Source organism: Hyperoodon ampullatus (assembly GCF_949752795.1).
Source record: "Hyperoodon ampullatus genome assembly, chromosome: 3".
In the NCBI taxonomy this organism is placed as follows: Eukaryota; Metazoa; Chordata; class Mammalia; order Artiodactyla; family Ziphiidae; genus Hyperoodon; species Hyperoodon ampullatus.
Genome location: NC_136916.1, coordinates 36,668,623 through 36,688,029, shown reverse-complemented (window position 1 = coordinate 36,688,029; position 19,407 = coordinate 36,668,623). Strand labels below are relative to the sequence as shown.

At 41.4% G+C, this 19,407-nt stretch overlaps 1 protein-coding gene across 2 annotated transcripts in view; it reads right to left on the bottom strand.

The window, feature by feature from the left end:
• Positions 1-18,984, bottom strand: part of SEC11A (SEC11 homolog A, signal peptidase complex subunit) — a 47,782-nt gene extending 28,798 nt beyond the window's left edge. For both annotated transcript variants that reach the window (XM_079699800.1, XM_079699801.1), the window contains exon 1: positions 18,910-18,984. In XM_079699800.1, the coding sequence (XP_079555926.1) occupies positions 18,910-18,960 (51 nt within the window). In that variant the 5' untranslated portion in view covers positions 18,961-18,984. The remainder of the gene's footprint in view (positions 1-18,909) is intronic.
• Between the last annotated feature and the right edge of the window lie 423 nt (positions 18,985-19,407).

The following is a 19,407-nucleotide window of genomic DNA, read 5'->3' as shown; positions in this document are numbered from 1 at the left end:
GGCTCTGGAAAGCAGGGGACCCGCCTGGGAGCTTAGCAGGCTCCCTGTGCCTGAGTGGGCAGGACAACCACCCTCCACTCCTCTCCTGTTCTTTCCGGGGGCCCCTTCCGCCTGCCTCTCCTGATCTCTCCAGCCTCAGGGGTGTTGATCCTGTCTGGCCTCCACTTCTCCTCCCCCCTCAGTCCCCCTACATCCTACCGGTTCACTTTGGGGTTCCTTCCGTCTCCTTGGGCGTCAGAGTCCCCCACCAGCAGCTGGCAGGCACCCTAGTTATAGGGAGATACTAACTCCACGTCTTCCCACACCGCCATCTTGACTCCACCTCAAGACGGTAGGTTTTTAAAAGACAAAAAATGGTTTTTTTAATTCCAAAAACAGATTTGAGGAAGTAAAGTGGGAGAGGCTAAAAGTAGGAAAACTAGCTTCTAAGAAGAGATTATGGTCAACCTGTGGATCAGCAGTCAGGAATTCAGCTAAAGGCTCTATTTTCCAAACCTCCCATGCTAAAAAAGCCACCTATAGTACTGGTTAGGACAATAGATTATGGGCCCCGATCCAGAATCACTGAAGGAAGGGCTGTGGGATTCCATAAAAACTACAAAATATAGTTTCATGATTCCTTATTTAACACCCTTGGGGGTCAGAAATGCTTCGTAATTCAGAATTGGCCGATTTTGAAAAGGCAACATACCATATAGCACATAACACCCCAAGCAGGCAATATCCCATAATCAACCATATTAATATTTCTCCAGCAAAACATAAAAAATTCACACTGAAATAAATAAAACTAAAAATAGCTACATGTCAGCCAGTTCAAATATGTTTTGTTGAGGAAAATCTTTCCATTTTCAGAAGGGCACAGATGTAGCATTGCCAGAACAGGTGTGCAATATCTAATAAAATAACTGTTCTTCTTTTCTTTGGCCGTGCTATGCAGCGTATGGGATCTTAGTTCCCAACCAGGGATGGGACCCGAGCCCCCTGCATTGGGAGTGCAGAGTCTTAACGACTGGGCTGCCAGGGAAGTCCCTAAAATAACTGTTCTTTAAAAGAAAAATGAAAGACTTAAAAATCGTAATTTTCTCTGTCCCTGCAAGGAGGTCACTATAATTACCCTTCTCTTTTTCTTCAGACATGTAATACTACTTTTTGCTACAGAATCATTGTTGTGAAATGCATCTAATCATCAAGATCATCCTCATCATTCTTATTAGAGAAAGAGGTTAAAAGTCTCTCAATACATGTAACTGGCAAATGTTCCTTAAAAAGTGCCTGTTTGCATACTGCTAAGTCAGTCTGTGAGCCAAAACCTAGACAGAAGCACACTATTTGCTAAAACAAATATTCTACCTGAGCAAGTTTGAAAATGTCCTATTTTTCTATTTCTTTTCTCCCCTTTTTTGTGACAAAAATCTTTACTGAAAAGACAAATATATTGCCTCCCTAGCCCCTGCTTTCTTCACCACTATATCTGAATGCTAATGAATATACAGAATCAATGTACAGAAAGAAGTGCTTTTTTGGGTATTGGCAGAAATAAGGTGGCAGCTACCTAACCTTCTCATACCATTTGGCCACATCAAGCTAACTATTAATAAGACATTGTGACATATGTAGAATAATAACCACAGAATTGAATAGCCCTATTATTTTTTCTAAGAAGTGACTGGAACATTATATCCCTCAGTGTTCCAGGTGTAACTAGAAAAGAATGTTATTAAAACCAGTCAAGGGCTTCCCCGGTGGTGCAGTGGTTGAGAGTCCGCCTGCCGATGCAGGGGACACCGGTTCGTGCCCCGGTCCGCGAAGATCCCACATGCCGCGGAGCGGCTGGGCCCGTGAGCCATGGCCGCTGAGCCTGCGCGTCCGGAGCCTGTGTTCCGCAACGGGAGAGGCCACAACAGTGAGAGGCCCGCATACCACAAAAAAAAAAAGATATTACATAGAGCTTTGACTGGTTTTATTTTTATTTTTTTTGCGGTATGTGGGCCTCTCACTGTTGTGGCCTCTCCCGTTGCGGAACACAGGCTCCGGACGCGCAGGCTCAGCGGCCATGGCTCACGGGCCCAGCCGCTCCGCGGCATGTGGGATCTTCGCGGACCGGGGCACGAACCGGTGTCCCCTGCATCGGCAGGCGGACTCTCAACCACTGCACCACCGGGGAAGCCCTCTATGTAATATCTTTTGGTAGCTATGGTATAGGGAGATTTGTGTGTGCTATTTTTCTTTTGCACTTTTAGGAAGTAATGTGTGGAGACTTCCCCCAAAAGTTCCGTGACTAGAATAATCCACATGACAACTTAAAATACACAGTAAGTAATAAATAACAAGAATTTAAGAAAAACCTACAACAGAAAATTCAGCAAAATAAAGCTGATAGTAAGTTTAAATATTATAATTTAACAAGCCATAATCTGGAAATTATATACCGTGCATTTATCTTTTAGTTATCAAATATACCATTATATTTCCTGTTCTTGTAAGAGATACTTGAAGTTCAACATATAGGATATTTACATAGAAGTCAGACTTCTAGCCATCTCAAGCAAAGACAGAAGTGACCATGGAAGCAAAAATGTGTCTTAGAGCTACAAAATAGCCATTGGCCTAAGTCTTAAATTCCACTTACCTTGCAACCTCAAACTAAGAGACTCATTAATTCATAACCACAATTCCCCTGGTTTCTAACTCATAGAAGAAGCAGCAATAGAAGCTAGGGCATTAGAGGCAGATACACAGATAGCAGGTACAAGTGAAACTGATGGTGTTGGAAAAATTGAAGTGTATTCAGAATAGACACTGTTATTATGGTCCAATAAAGTCACTGATAGTCTCAGTGAGGATCTTAAAAGATTAATAACAATAACAAAAGTTCCTGAATAGTCTAAACAGGCATAATACCAATAAGATAATTTTCATTTTAAAAAATCCATTAAATCTTTTAAAAATGTGACAAATGAAAACACAACACATGTACAGCAGTTTCATTCGTAACAGCCTCAAATTGGGAAAAAAAAAGACAAAACCCCAAATGTCCATCGACAGGTGAATAAATAAATTACAACATTTCCAAGTAATGGAAAACTACTCAGGAAAAGAAAACATCAACTACTGAAACACATAACATAGATGAATCTCGAATATATGCTATTCAGGCCAAATTGGAGGAATAGGGACCAAATTTACCTCCCTGCCTGAAATAACTAAAACACTGGACAAAGTATATGAAACAAAGGTTTTCAGACACTGGACATGTGACTGTGTCCAGGTAGCATAGGACTATGAAAGGGGAAACAAGGTAAGCCCTACAATTGCCCCAATTTACAGAATGGATAGTTTCCAGGCCACAGGGCAAAACAGCAATGTAGCCAGCGCCTAGAATTCTCCTCGACTTGAGGATAAAGAACTGGGAGCTTGGGGAAGTGAAGGCAACTTAGATTGTAGGGCAGTACAGAAATGAGAACTACAGAGGGTCTCTCCTCAAGTCTTCAGCTGAGTGATGATCAGCAACGATCAGCACATGCATTTCAGGGGAGTACCAAGGACGGAAAAAGAACCAACTAAAAGGAGCAGATAGGACCATTCTAAAAGTTCATATGGGGCAGGGATAATTTGTTTCCACCAGCCAGAGTGGAAATGTTCATAACACATGGGCTTTGGATAGCATACTCAAAAGTTATTGTTCAGTTGTGGTGCAAAATTAACCTTAGACTGAAGGCTGCTCTGGACTTGCCTAACAAAGCCTTTTAAAAAAGCCTTGAAACAGGAATGCCCTGGCAGTCCAGTGGTTAGGACTCAGCGCTTTCACTGTCGTGGCCCAGGTTCAATCCCTGGTCAGGGAACTAAGATCCCACAAGTTGTGTGGTGTGGCAAAAAAAATAAAAATAAAAGGTAGGGGAAAGACTGAGCACATTAAATAGAGACTTAGATGATAGAAAATATATCCAAGACCCAACCCAAACCTCTGGAGATGAAAAAGAATATGTCTGAAATGAAAACCACACAGCATACCACCCTGAAAGCACCCACTCTTGTCTGAAAACCACACAGAATGGAATACAGATTAGACATCACAGAAGAAAAGTTTAGTGAAACTGAAGTCATAGCAATAAAAAACTATCAGGATGCAACTAGAGATTATCATACTAAATGAAGTAAGTCAGAAAGAGAAAGACAAATACCATATGATATCACTTATATGTGCAATCTAAAATATGGCACAAATGAACCTATGTACAAAACAGAAACAGACTCATAGACATAGAGAACAGACTTGTGGTTGCCAAGGTGGGGAGGGGGAGGGAGAGGGATGGATTGGGAGTTTAGGGTTGGTAGATGCAAACTATTACATTAAGAATGGATAAACAACAAGTTTAGCATACAGCATAATGTATAGCATAATGTATACCACAGGGAACTATATTCAATATCTTGTGATAAACCATAATGGAAAAGAATAGGAGAAATAGACAAATCCATAGTTATAGTCAGAAATGTCAACACCCCCTCTCAATAACTGATACAGCAGGAAGACAAAAAAATCAATAAGCATAGAGCAGATTTGAGCAACACTACCAATTTGACCTAACTGATATTTACAGAACATTCTGCCCAACAACAGCAGATATACATTCCTTTTAAGTACACACAGAACATTCACCAAGATAGACCATATTCAAGACCACAAAACAAGTCTCAATAAATAGAAAGGGATTTGAATTATGCAAAGAGTATTCTCCAATCACAATGGAATGAAAATAGAAATCAGTAACAGAAAGATACCTGAAAAATTCCCCCAAATGTTTAGAAATCAAATAACACTTCTATTCTAAATCACCCATGGTAAAAGAAGAAATCAAAAGAGAATAAAAATACAACATTTCAAAATTTGTGGGATGCACCTAAAGTAGTATGTAAAGGGAATTTTATAGTAGTAAAGGCCTATGTTAAGAAAAACAGAAATGTCTCAAATTATATGTTGTGTTTTTGTTTATACTCAGTTCAAAATATTTTGCAATTTCTCTTGGGATTCTCCTTTGACCCTCGGGTTATTTAGAAATGCACTGTTTAATTTCCAAATATTTGTGGATTTCCCAAATTAAGCTTCCACCTTAAAACACTAAGAAAACCAAATGAAATCCAAAGTAACTCACAAAAAAGAAATACTAAAAATATGAGTAGAAATAAGTGAAACTGAAGATAGGAAAACAGTAAAGAAAAGCAAACCAAAGGTTGGTTCTTTGAGGAGATCAGTTAGCCAGACTAATGAGGAAAAAAAGAAAGATATGAATTACTGATATCAGGAAGGAATGAGAGAGGTGACATCACTAGACTAATACTTATTAATTTGTACTAATATACAAATATCAAAAGGATAGTAAGTATTGTGAATACCTTTATACCAATATATTAATTCTTGAAATACACGCTACCAAAGCTCACTGAAGAAGAAATAGATAGACCTGAACAGACCTATTAAAGAAACTGAATTTACGATTTAAAAACCTTCCCACAAAGAAAAACTCCAGGCTCAGACAGTATTCACTAATCAATTCTACCGAGCATTTAAAGAAAAAAATCATAATAATTCTATGCCAACTCTTCCAGAAAACTGCAGAAGAGGGAATACTTCCCAACTCACTTTATGAAGGCCAACATTACTGATACCCAAATCAGATAAAGATGTTACAAGAAAACCACAGAATGGTATCACGGATATAGACATAAAAAGTATCTGTAACATTTTAGTAAATGTTTAGACCAAACAATATATACCTTATGACTAAGTAGGATCTATCTCAGGATAAAAAGTTAGAGACTTCAACATTCTCTTCTTAATAGTTGATAGAATAAGACAGAAAATCAGCAAGGATATAGAAAACTTGAATACCTCAACCAACTAAACATCTGTAGAACACTCCACCCCACACAGGAGAATACACATTCTTTTCAAACAAACATGAAACATCCTCCAGAGACCAGGCTCTAGGCAAATTTTAAAAGGGGACTCATTAAAAGATTGTAATCATACAAACTATTTTCTTCAACTACAATATAATTAAATTAGAAATCAGCGCTGGAGAGAAATCTGAAAAACCCGCAAATACATACTTAAAAACATTTTTTCCCAAATAACCCATGGTTCAAAGAGGAACCACAGGGAAATTACAAAATATTTTGAACTGAGTGTAAACAAACACAACATGTCAAAATTTCTGTAATGTAGCTAAAGTACTGCTTGGAGAGAAATCTATAGCTTTAAATACATATATTTGAAAAGAAAGACCTTAACCCAATAACCCAAGATTCCACTTTAAGAAACTAGAAAATACAGCAAACTAAACACAAAGTAACCAAGGAAGGAAATAAAGTTTAGAGCAGAAATCAGTGAAATAGAAAACAAATAATGAGAAAAAAATTAATAAAAGCCGAATTCACAGGGACTTCTCTGGTGGCACAGTGGTTGAGAGTCTGCCTGCCGATGCAGGGGACACGGGTTCGTGCCCCAGTGCGGGAAGATGCCACATGCCACGGAGCAACTAGGCCTGTGAGCCACAACTGCTGAGCCTGCGCGTCTGGAGCCTGTGCTCCGCAACAAGAGAGGCCGCGATAGTGAGAAGCCCGCGCACCGCGATGAAGAGTGGCCCCCGCTTGCCACAACTAGAGAAAGCCCTCGCACAGAAACGAAGACCCAACACAGCAAAAATAAATAAATTAATTAATAAACTCCTACCCCCAACATCTTCTTTAAAAAAAAAAAAAAAAAAAAAAAAGCCGAATTCACTGAGACAGAAAGTACAATGGTAGTTTCTATGGGCTGGGGGAAGGGAAGAATGGGGAGTTTTTTAATGAGTACAGAGTTCTAATTTTGCAAGATAAAAAGAGTCCTAGAGACGGGTTGTTCAACAATGTGAATGTACTTAACACTACTGAACCCTACACTTAAAAAATGGTTGGGCTTCCCTGGTGGCGCAGTGGTTGAGAGTCCGCCTGCCAATGCAGGGGACATGGGTTCGTGCCGTGGTCCGGGAGGATCCCACATGCCGCAGAGCGGCTGGGCCCATGAGCCATGGCCACTGGGCCTGCACGTTCGGAGACTGTGTTCCGCGACGGGAGAGGCCACAGCAGTGAGAGGCCCGCGTACCGCCAAAAAAAAAAAAAAAAAAGGTTAAGATACAACAAGGACCTACTGTAGAATACTGGGAACTATATTCAATATCTCATAATAACCTATAATGGAAAAGAATCTGAAAAAGAATAGATACATATATATTTATGTATAACTGAATCACTTTGCTGTACACCTGCAACTAACACAACATTGTGATCAACGACATTTCCATTAAAAAATAAATAATAGTTTAAAAAATGGTTAGGATAGAAAATTTTATGTGTATTTTACCACAATTTAAAAAAATCATGTGAAATGAAAGCAATCAGGGACTTCCCTGGTGGCACAGTGTTTAAGAATCCACCTGCCAATGCAGGGGACACAGGTTTGATCACCGGTCCGGGAAGATCCCACATGCTGCGAAGCAATGAAGCCCATGCCCCACAGCTACTGACCCTGCACCCTAGAGCCTGCAGGCCACAACTACTGAGCCCACGCACCCCAACTACTGAAGCCTGTGCACTCTAGGGCCTGCGTGCCGTAACTACTGAGGCCATGTGCTGCAAATACTGAAGCCTGAGCACCTAGAGCCTGTGCTCTGCAACAACAGAAGCCACTGCAATGAGAAGCCCCACACACCTCAACGAAGAGTAGTCCCTGATCGCCACAACTAGAGAAAGCCCGCGTGCAGCAATGAAGACCCAACACAGCCAAAAATAAAAAGCAAGCAAGCAACCAGCTACAAATGACTACATTTTATAGGATTCCATTTATACAAAATGATTTCATAAAAGCTAATTGTTGATAAAAATAAAATAAAAAAATAAAATGTCTAGTAAAGGCAAATCATAGAGATACAAAGCAGATTAGTGGTTGCCTGGGGCTGTGAATGGAAACAGGCATTGACTGTAAAAATGCACGAAGGATCTTTCAGGGATGTTGGAAATGTTCTAAAACTGGATTGTGGTGATAGGTGCACAACCCTATAAATTTACTAAAAACCATGAATTATACACTTAAAATGGGTGAAGTTTTATACTTTACACTCCAATAAAGCTGTTTTTTTTTAAAGCACATATTCACAAAAGTAATAGAAGAAAATAAAGTAGGAAAGGCCTTGAAGTAAAGGAGGTTTGTTTTTTTTTTTTTTTTGCGGTACGCGGGCCTCTCACTGTTGTGGCCCCTCCTGTTGCGGAGCACAGGCTCCAGACGCGCAGGCCCAGCGGCCATGGCTCACGGGCCGGGCCGCTCCGCGGCATGTGGGATCCTCCCGGACCGGGGCACGAACCCGTGTCCCCTGCATCGGCAGGTGGACTCTCAACCACTGCGCCACCAGGGAAGCCCTAAAGGAGGTTTTTTAAACTGACCTGAAATCCAGAAGCCATGAAGAAAAGATGGGTAAATCTGACTACCCAAAACAAAATAAAAGAGCAAATAACCAAAAAAAAATTTGACAACTTTGCATGGCAAATTATACTATAAGCTAAATCAAAAGACAAACTGGGAGAAAACATTTACAATATATACGACAAAAGACTAATAATCTTCCTATAAAGAGCTCCTAGAAATCAATAACAACAATCCAAAAGGAAAATAGGCAAAGGATTATGAACTGCTAGTTCACAGAAAATGAAATAAAAACAACTCCAAAATCATATGAAAATATGTTCAACCAAACTGATAACGAGGGAAATACAAAGTAAGACTGTCCTGAGATACCACTTTTCATTTATTAGAATGGCGAAAATCTAAAAGTCTGAAAACACACAATGCTGGCGAGAGCTGGAGCCTGTGCTCCACAACGGGAGAGGCCACAACAGTGAGAGGCCCACGTACTGCAAAAAACAAAAAAAACAAAAAAAAACCTTCCCTCACTACCTATAGGATAAATTCTGAACCTCTGAGTATACAGGGCCTTCCATAATCTGGCTCTTGCTGTCCTCTCCACCCCTATTTCTTGCTACAAGTGATATTCTAGGCTCAAACCATAATTTAGCTTGTAATGCAGAATATCATAGTCCTTAACAATGCTACTACATGTAGCAATAACTGCATAACCAATCAAAACTAAAAGTTACATATTTTTAATAAGTCTAGGTGATTAAAATAAAAAGTTAGGTTCCCTTTCTTAGTAAGACAATCATCAGCTTCTAGCAGTTCCAACTTAAAAGAGGCTCATTCCACGTTTTTGACAGTTTCCTATCCCTGAGGATTCCTGTAGCAAGAGAAATAAGACCACCAGAAGCAGTATGCTTTTGGTGGCAGGGCCTACTTGAGGGCTCAATTAGCCCTGGAGCTTTCTATCATAAAGGTCCATGGGGACCTTGATTGGCCCAACATTCACAGAGTAAACATGTTCACTATATTGATGATATCACAGTGACTAGACTGGGTGGTTGAACCTCATGACCTAGACACCTTGGTAAAACATATATGTGGCCAGAGTGTGAGAAATAGATCCCACAGAAATTCCTATCCCCATGAAAATTCTTGGGGTTCAGTGGCCCCAGTCATGTTAAGATATCCCTTCCAAGACGAAGAACAAGTTGCTGCATCTGGTTCCTGTTACTACTAAGAAACTTAAAGCCTAGTGGACCTCTTTGGATTTCAGAGGCAATATATACCTCATTTGGGTGTGCTACTCCAATCTACTGACCTAGTAAACCAATTTTGATCCAGTTTTGAGGAGGGCTGTGCAACAGGTCCAAGCTCCCATGCAAGCTGTTCTATCACTTGGGCCGTAAGACCCAGAAGATCTCATGGTAACTGAAATATCTGACAGATGGAGAGCCTCTGGCAGTCCTACACAGGTGAACAACAGCACAGGTCTTTGAATATGGGGGCAAAGCCATGGTATCCTTTGGAGAACTATTCTCCTCCTCTCTAACAGCTTCTAGCTAGCCGCTGAATTCTAGAAGAGACTAAACATTAGACCATGGATCACCAAGTTACCATATAACCTGAACTCTTCAGCATGAACTGGATGCTGCCAGATCCACCAAGCCATAAAGTTGGGCATTCACAGCAGTACTCCATCATCCATTGTAAGTAGTATATACAAGATTGGGCTCAAGCAGGTCCTAAAGACACAAGTAAGTTGTATGAGCAAGTGACTCAGATACTCATGGCTCCTACTCATGCTACATTGCTTCTTCTCTCTCAGCTTACACCTCTCGCCCCATGGGGAGTTCCCTATGACCAGCTGACTAAAGACTTTAGGCCTGGTGTTTAGATGGTGGTTCTATGTGAACCATCTAGCACCAACTGAAAGTAGACAGCTGTGCCATGACATCCCCATTCAGGGTTCACCATAAAGGATTATGATGAAGGGAAATCCTCCCATGGGCAGAACTTCAAGTGATACAATAATTGTTTGCTTTTCCTGGAAGGAGAGATGGCCACAGGTGTGGATTTACACTGATTCAAGAGTGACCAGCAATTTGGCTGGATGGCCAGGGACTTTGAAGAGACATCACTGGAAAGTTAGAGACAAGAGGTTTGGGGAAAAGGTATGTGGATGGAGCTTTCCAAGTAGGTACACAGAATGTGAAGATATTTGTGTCCCACCAAAGAATTACCTCAGCAGAAGAGTATCTTAATAATCAGGCGGATAAAATTACCTGTTTTGTGGATGTCAGCGGCCTCTTTCCCTAGCCATCCATGTCTTACCCAATGGACTCATGATCAAAGTGGCTGTAGCAGCCAAGATGAAGGTTAGCAATGTGGACTTTCACTCACCAAGACTAGTTTGGTTCTAGCCAATGATGAGTGCCTAGACTGCCAACTGCAAAGACCAACAATGCCACCATTCCTGATACTGGATCACTTCCATCATGGAAGGGGCAGCAATTTCTTCTATCTAGAATAGACTCTGTACATGGATCTGTCTTCCTTGTCTTCAGTATTTCCGTCAAAACCACCATCCATGAACTTACAGAATGCCTTATTCCGCATCATGGTATTCCATACAACACTGCTTCTGACCAGGGAACTTATAGGTAATTAAAGCACAACAGTGGGCACACAGTCATGAATTTCACTGGTCTTACTGTGTCCTCCATCATCTTAAATGGCTGGCCTGAAAGAACAGTGGAACAGTAGGCATTATCAATTTATTGTCTCTCAGCACCAAATCCATCCTTCTTTGTGTTACTAGGCTGAGCCTATAAACAGGGGCACCTTTTCCAGTTGGCTCAATGATGTTAGGTTTTATTAATAAAGGCACTGCAGGGCCACAGCAAGGTGAGAGAGAGTGGGAGGGGCTTCTCTTCCCATGGAGTGTTTTTATTTCACCCAGTAGCTAGTGGATCTGTGTACTGGAAGTCTCCTATTACTCACTTCAGAGACCATCACAGACTGGCTCCTGCCCACACACACTCTGGAAAATTTCTCAACCTCCCAGCAGGCCAATTCTATTGACAAGCTTCAGCTCACTGCTCTGGCAAATGTCATTGCAAGTCCCTGTGACAGCCACACCCTCTCCAAAGAGGTCTACATCTCAGGTTAAGAAGGGGTGAAGGGGGGTGGAGGGAGGTATTTTGCTAGTTCTTTGTTCACTCCCTTATCCTAGAACGTAATAACTGTTTTCTGCATACGCTATTTCTGAACACCTTAAGAGTCCTCTTTTACACATTTTAGTGGTTGAGCATCTTTTACCAGTTAACAATTCTTTGTATTTAATTTTTCTCTGTTCAATTACTGGTGTTGTTTCTATCTTCTGAGTGATACAAATGGCCTTTTGAAGACAGCTACAGTACCAGCTAGACAGCAGCAACACTTTGTTGGGCTGGGATAATGTCTAATGTCCTCCAGTATGTGGTATATGCTCTTAATCAGCAACCAATTTCTTCTGTAAGTAGGATTCACTAGTCCAGAATTAAAGGGTGGGAATGGAAGTGACTCCTCCCACTACTACTCCTAATAATCTGCTAGTGAAATTTCTGCTTCCCAGCCTCATAGTTTTCGGTTCTGCTGGTTTAGAAGTTTTCATTCCTGGGAATTCCCTGGAGGTCCAGTGGTTAGGACTTGGCGCTTTCACTGCCATGGCCTGGATTCAATCCCTGTTCGGGGAACTAAGATTCCACAAGCTGCCCAATGCAGCCAAAAAAAAAGATGTTTTCACTCCTAAAGGAGATTTCCTTCCACCAGGAGACACAGTGGTTCCATTAAACTGGAAGTTGAGTCTGCCCCCTCGCCACTTTGGGATACTCACGCCAGTGAACCAAAATGCAGGGAACGGGGTGGTTACTTACTGGCAAAGGGGACTGACCCTGACCATCAGAGAAAAACAGAGGTTTGTTACTACGTAATGAGGGAAGTGAATATATAGGAATATAAAGAATCCTCTGAGGCCTTTCTTAGTACTTCCATGTCTTACAATAAAAGTTAGTGAAAACTGTAACAATCCAGTTCAGGCAGGACTCCTCATGACATTACCCTTTAATAATCAAGGTTTGGGTCACACCGTAATGCAAGAAACTATGACCAACGTAGGATCTTGCTGAGAGCAAAAGGAATGTGGAATGGTTAAGAAGAAAGATGACAGCTACAACCATGTAGCCAATTACAGAAACAAAGGAAAGCTGCATATTAGACAGAAGTATAATCTTGTTTTATGTTTATTTGAAAAGTGAAATATGATTAAAAGAGGTGTATATAACTGCTGAGCTGACAAAGGGTAGACTATAATAGTTTTGAAAACTACAGTAGTTTTGCCAAATTGGCTTAGCTAGAACTAGGCTTCCCCAAACCCCCCTCCATGTATGGTTCTGAATTAGATTTAGCAAAGAGAAATCTGCCCAAGACCTAGAAGGTGAAAGAGAAGCAGATGCTACTATGCTGAAGGTCACTGTGGTTAGACATGGTGAGAGACAGACATTAAAGGCCTGGCAGAATCCAGTCTGTCCTCGCATTCCCCTGCTCCACATCCAGAAATGAGCTGTAGAGGCAACAGCCTTCCACAGACTTCATCTACTCTCCCTTGGTGTGATTCCACTCCATCAGCCAGATGTGGAATCTAGCCCCAGATTCCATAGCAAGCTTCCGTCTACCCATAACAGTGCTACAGAAGAACTGGTGACATTCTGTTTCTGCATCTCTGTTTTACACTCCTGACTCATCCAGCTTCTCCTACAATTGTATAAAATCTTATTCCTATAATAAATCCCTTAATTCTAAAATATTCATAGTGGTTCTGCTTCCCAGACTAAACCCTGACCGATAAGCCATATTTTTCAGACAAAGCATTCTATCCCCATGAACATCTTCTGTGTTTGGATACTCTACCTCACATCCTTCCTTGAAGTCAGAAAAGACAACTCTTTTTTTTTTTTTTTTTTTTGTCTACGCTGCGTGGCATGCAGGGTCTTAGTTCCCCGACCAGGGTTCCAACCTGTGCCCCCAGCAGTGGAAGCACAAAGTCTTAAACCACTGGACTGCCAGGGAAGTCTCAAAAGACAACTCTTTTGAAGAAGAGTTATGGTCATAATTTCTGCTTAAGTGGAATTTGTCTTTATTGTTGGAGGCTTGTGGCATCTGGCATGAGAATAAATAATCATGCTTGTCTGTATGCCCATGGACAGAATACTATGGGGGGAAAAAGAACCTAAAAAATATGAAGTATCTAAGAACCATAACAAGTAAATGCCTAATCCTTACTAGGGCACTGTATTCTAGATTTGCTCAAAGTTATACAGGATGAAGAATGATTTTTGGATGCTCAAGAAGAATATATTCGAGGACAGTAAGTGCAGTTTTTAACATAATTTTACTTGTGATTTCCTTGTGTGTATAACGGAGACTGATGTTTCTACATTGAAACTTGGCAATTTATTACTGAATTTTGATACCCTGCCAGTGATAAAGAGTTTCCTGATCCTAAACAAGACCAGATTAGTTTTCAATAATCAAAAAAAGTAATCGATCTGTCCTCTGTGCTGTATATACCTCCTATTTGCAGCACACTTACTCATATTAGGTCCAAGCCTAGGAAAAATCTAGGCTTCTATGTGCTTCACCAGAGGGCCAATTCATTAAAAAAAAAAGTTACCAAAGATATCCGGAATTCAATCAGGTATCACTACAATAGCCATTAAGAGTTAAGTGAGGACTTCCCTGGTGGCTCAGTGGTTAAGAATCCGCCTGCCAATGCAGGGGACACAGGTTCGAGCCCTGGTCTGGGAAGATCCCACATGCTGCAGAGCAACTGAGCCCATGCGCCACAACTACTGAGTCTGTGCTATAGAGCCATTGAGCCACAACTACTGAAGCCCGCATACCTAGAGCTCATGCTCTGCAACAAGAGAAGCCTGTGCACAACAAAGAGCAGCCCCGGCTCGCCACAACTAGAGAAAGCCTGCGTGCAGCAACGAAGACCCAATGCAGCCATAAATAAATAAATTTATTTTTTAAAAAAAGGAGTTAAGTGAGGGACTTCCCTTGTGGCCCAGTGGGTAAGACTCCACACACCCAATGCAGGGGGCCAGGGTTCAATGCCTGGCTGGGGAATTAGATCCCACATGCATGCCACAGCTAAGAGTCCACATGCCACAACAAAGATCCTGTGTGCCAAAATGAAGACCCAGCACAGCCAAAATAAAAAATAATAAGTAAATTAAAAAAAAAAAAAAAGAGTTAAGGGATCCTAAGAAGACTGTAAAACATAAAAAGAGGGACTTCCCTGGCGGTCCCGTGGTTAAGACTCAGCGCTTCTACTGCAGGGGGCAGGGGTTTGATCTCTGGTCAGGGAACTAAGATCCCACATGCTGTGAGGCACAGCTAAAATATTAATAAATAAATAAATAAATAAATAAATAAATAAAAAGAAAGGATCGTGCCAAGTCCTACGGTCTTCAGATTTAGGTAGGAAAACATACAGATAATTAAAATCCAAAGAAATGCAAAATTCAATCAAGTAATGCAAAAGGCCTAAGGAGGAGCTAATAAAGCAAATTCTGTGAAAGTCAGATTAGTCCCATCAGGGCTCAAACATGGATCTAGTCACATGCTGGCCAATATCCTCTGATCATTAAGAATTCTCAGCAAGCAGAGAATTACACATGAAATTAATATAAAAATTACTTGGCATGACATATTTATTTAGTGAATAAGCATCTTTTCACTCCAGGAAAATGCATAATTAAGAACAGAAATGCTTAAAGGAAATTATGTATAGTATTAATACTTTTATGTTAAGGGTGCTGTGCATATTTGGTATCTTAAGTTTTTGTAAAATTTAAGAGAATTTGGAATATAAAAGTAATAGGTCAGGTTTGTAATTCCAATTTTAAATGTACAATCAATTGTAGATTTATTATTTTAATCAGAAAGCTTACTATTTATACCTTATATTCAAATGTTGAAACATTTAGGAGAACCTAAGCTCCAGATTTATAAAAATTATATAAGTATGCAGTGGTGTTTGTTGAATAATCGATGTTCTTAAAAAGGAAATTCTTTAAATTTATAAGTTAAATTTAATGTTTTTAAGATGTCTGTTTATAAATTAGCCCAAATATTCAAAGGCCCTTAAAAGTGATTGTTAAAATTTGTTAGACCTGGGAATTCCCTGGCAGGTCAGTCTGGTGGTCCAGTGGTTAGGACTTGGCGCTTTCACTGCCGAGAGCCCAGGTCCAATCCCTGGTTAGGGAACTAAGACCCCACCAGCTGCTAGACTTTAAATAGGATAAGATTTGAAAACTGATTCTGAAAGGTTTAAGAACTTGGTTTTAAAATTTTAGGTTTTACAAATTGAATATTATGTTTTTAAATATAAGAATTCTAAACAGGCTTTTCTGCACACAAAGGTTACCTCAATGGGCATCAAGAAACTAACCTACAACCAGAGGTGTGCTGGAGCCAACCTGCTCAATTTTCAGGAATCTTGCAAGCTGGTTGTTAAACAGTGTTATTAAAAATTAGTACAATTAAATTACTTAAAAAACAAAGTCACTAAATACTCTAAATCAGTTTCTAACTATTTTACTATTATCTGTGTTCTTGAGATTATTTTTAAAATTTTACCTATAAGGTGGAAATTACAGTTGCATGCTACCACATTTCTTCCTAATTCCACATTCAGTGATGTCACGTTAGCAGCTTGAAATCAACCATGTTGGAAGTATTTACCACAGAAACAGGCAAACTACAAATCAGGGCTTCATGGATTAAGAAAAGCCTGAGGAACACTGTGCTCTGACACTACAGTAAAAGAGCCACACTGCAAAGGGGAGAAGACAAATAGAACAGTACATAACAGCTAAAAGGGCTTTAGAGATCACCTAATAGTCTAGGGCGGTCCACAAAGACTCAGAAATAATACAAGGGGAGTTCTGAAGACACAAAGTTTGAATAGAACAATGTTCATATACACAGTGAAATGAAACAGGCAGGAAGAGTAAACTGGGACAAGACTGAAACAGTGAGAAACGGCAGACTGTAAAATGACTGGGACTTACTTCAAATGCCATTCTAAGGGGTTTGGACTTAACCTACAAGGCAATGGGATCTACTGAAGGTTGGAGGGCAGGAGTGAAGACATTAATCTGGCAACAGTGTATTGGATGCCATGAAAGTAGTGAAACACTTTAATTTTGAAAACTGTGAAGCAGACAAAAATAAAAATTACATACTGTAAACAAAAGTCTTGAGTAAGGTGTTAAAAATCAATTAAAACTTGCAGCTCAAAAGAATACATACTCTGTGATTTCATTTCTATCAAATACAAACCAGAGACTTCCCTAGTGGTCCAGTGGCTAAGACTCCACGCTCCCAATGCAGAGGGCCCGGGTTCGATCCCTAGTCGGGGAACTAGATCCCACATGCCACAACTAAAGATCCCTCATGCCGCAACTAAAGATCCCACATGCTGCAATGAAGATCCCGTGTGCAGCTAGCTAAATAAATAAATAAATAAAATATTAAAAAAAAAAAAAAGCAAACCCATCTATACTGACAAAAAAGCAAATCAGTGGTTGCCAAGTGCTAAGGAAATGAACTACAAAGGGATCTTGTGGGTGACAGAAATGTTCTGTATCTTGATTGTAATGGGTGTATATAACTGTAGAAACTTATCACCTGATACACTTTAAAGGGATGGAGGTTTGTTTGTTTGTTAGTTTGTTTTTGGCCACACCACACAGCTTGTGGGATCTCAGTTCCCTGACCAGGGATCAAACCCAGACCCCACCCAGTGGAAGTGCGGAATCCTAACCACTGGACCACCAGGGAATTCCCCTGGATAGAGTTTACTGTACTAAACTATTCCTCTATGAACCTGATAGGAAAAAAAAATTACAACTCAAATTAATCAGACATTTGATGAAACTTCTAGTTTCCCTCTTTTCATCTAATTAGCTCTCGGTACCTACAGTCAGTATCAATTTTTTCCCCCAGATATTATGTGCAGTTAAAACCTCATTTCTAACTTTCCCTCATCCCATCCCCATGCTATCCAATCCTTCACATCCCCTCCTAACAATCTCTGGGAGGTTGCTTATTTTCTCCACTTGTATAATGGGAATAACATTATCTACCTCACAGGTATATAAAGCATTTCACACATAGCAAGAGCTCAAAATAGTTACTGTTCTGCCTTAGTCATTTTCTACATATTTATGCTCCTTGAAGGCAGAATCTGTCTTATCTATCTTTGCATTTCTCTCATTGTACCTAGCACAGGGTACAATAAACAGTAGGCCCAAAAGAAGAGTTTCTTCAAAGCAATGTCTCTGCACCTAGAAATTCAGCTATGCATGAAAAAACACTATACAAGTGAGAATCTGAAACGTTTTGTGCAATTTGGGGGAAAAAATGATCAATTACGACTGAATGAATTAGGAAACATGTCTAAGAAGAGGTCTGAAGGGGAGTAAGGGGAAGTTGTATATCTTCTTCCCTAAATGGTAAATATAAATAGTGCATAATAAAAGTCCAAGAGAAAAACCTTTAACAGTGACATCAGGACACTTCTTAACAGCAAAACACTATAAAAAGGTCCGAGGCAAGCAAAAGTGGGCTCTACAGACACACTTGGTGTAGAAGACAGAAAGGAGCAACTTGTTCCAATGACTAAATAATTACAACAGTATTCCCAGTACCATTTGGAATATGATCTGTAAGTTCAAGACGGAGTAATGTTTAAGGACTAAATCAGAAGATGGAAGTTTCAGGATCCCTGTACCACTAATACTGGGAGGTATACCCGAGGATCCTGAGGTATACCTTAATGCTAAGCGGACTCAGGGGCAAGGAGAGTAACTGTTTCAACTCTGAACTCAGAGGTGGTTCAAGGAAGTCAGGACAGCCCGCTGAGACCCAGCTGTACTAGAAGGGTTGTAACGGGCTCAAAGTAGCCAAACGGCTTTTGTGGGGCCTTACAACTGCCTTCCCGAGCATCCCAGAGTAGCGGTGAACTGCTAAACCTAGCTGCCGGAATCCATCGGAAGTCGCTGCGACTGGAGAAATCACGAGTTTGCCGCCTTACTAAGCCTAAAACAATAAGCAACCCCGACTCCCACTTACAAAGAGCCCTACGGCTTCCACTTGCTTCCCTGCCTCACAGGGGGCAATGGAACGTGAAGACCAGGCTTCCCGCTCCGCCCCTAGAAGGTCCCGTATCAGCCAGCGGCTAAAAATAGGGGGCGGATAAAGCTACCTCTGGACACAGACCCCACAAAGAGATGGAATAATCCAGGCGTCAGACCCGCTCCGGCCCTCACACTGGGGCCCAGAGGTCCGCGGGGCACAGCAGTGGCAGCGTCGAAGGGACAAGGGGAACAGTGGGCGGCCAATCTCACCTGCCGCTTGTTCATCCGCCGCACATCGTCCAAAAAATCTAGAGAAAGCATGGCGGGGCCGGCGATGGGACACGGGCAGAAGAGACGGCGAGATATGACCAGCCGGAGGAACGGCTGGCGCACGGGCCAACCTCTCACTGGACAGAACCCCAGGGTGCCCGCACTTCCGCTTCCGGGGCGGAACCGGCGCGGCCCCGCCCCTCCGCCGGGGCGAGCAGACAAAGGGTCTCGCGACCGTCCTAATTCCAGCCTCCTGGCCTGACCTCGCTGTAGGAGGGCTGTCGTACCCCTAACCTCGTCTGCTGAGAACAGAATGAAGCCCACTTCCCGCTCTCAGCCCCGTGGCCCCACACGGAGGCCGCCACTCGGGGTTAGATAGGAGGCCGCCCTGCAACTTCCAGAAGGCGGGCCCTGGTGCACGCCTGGCCAATAGAGAGCCGTGTTTCTGGAGTCTGAGGGCAGAAAAGGCCCCTGAGCAGCCGGCGCGTTCAAGCCCCA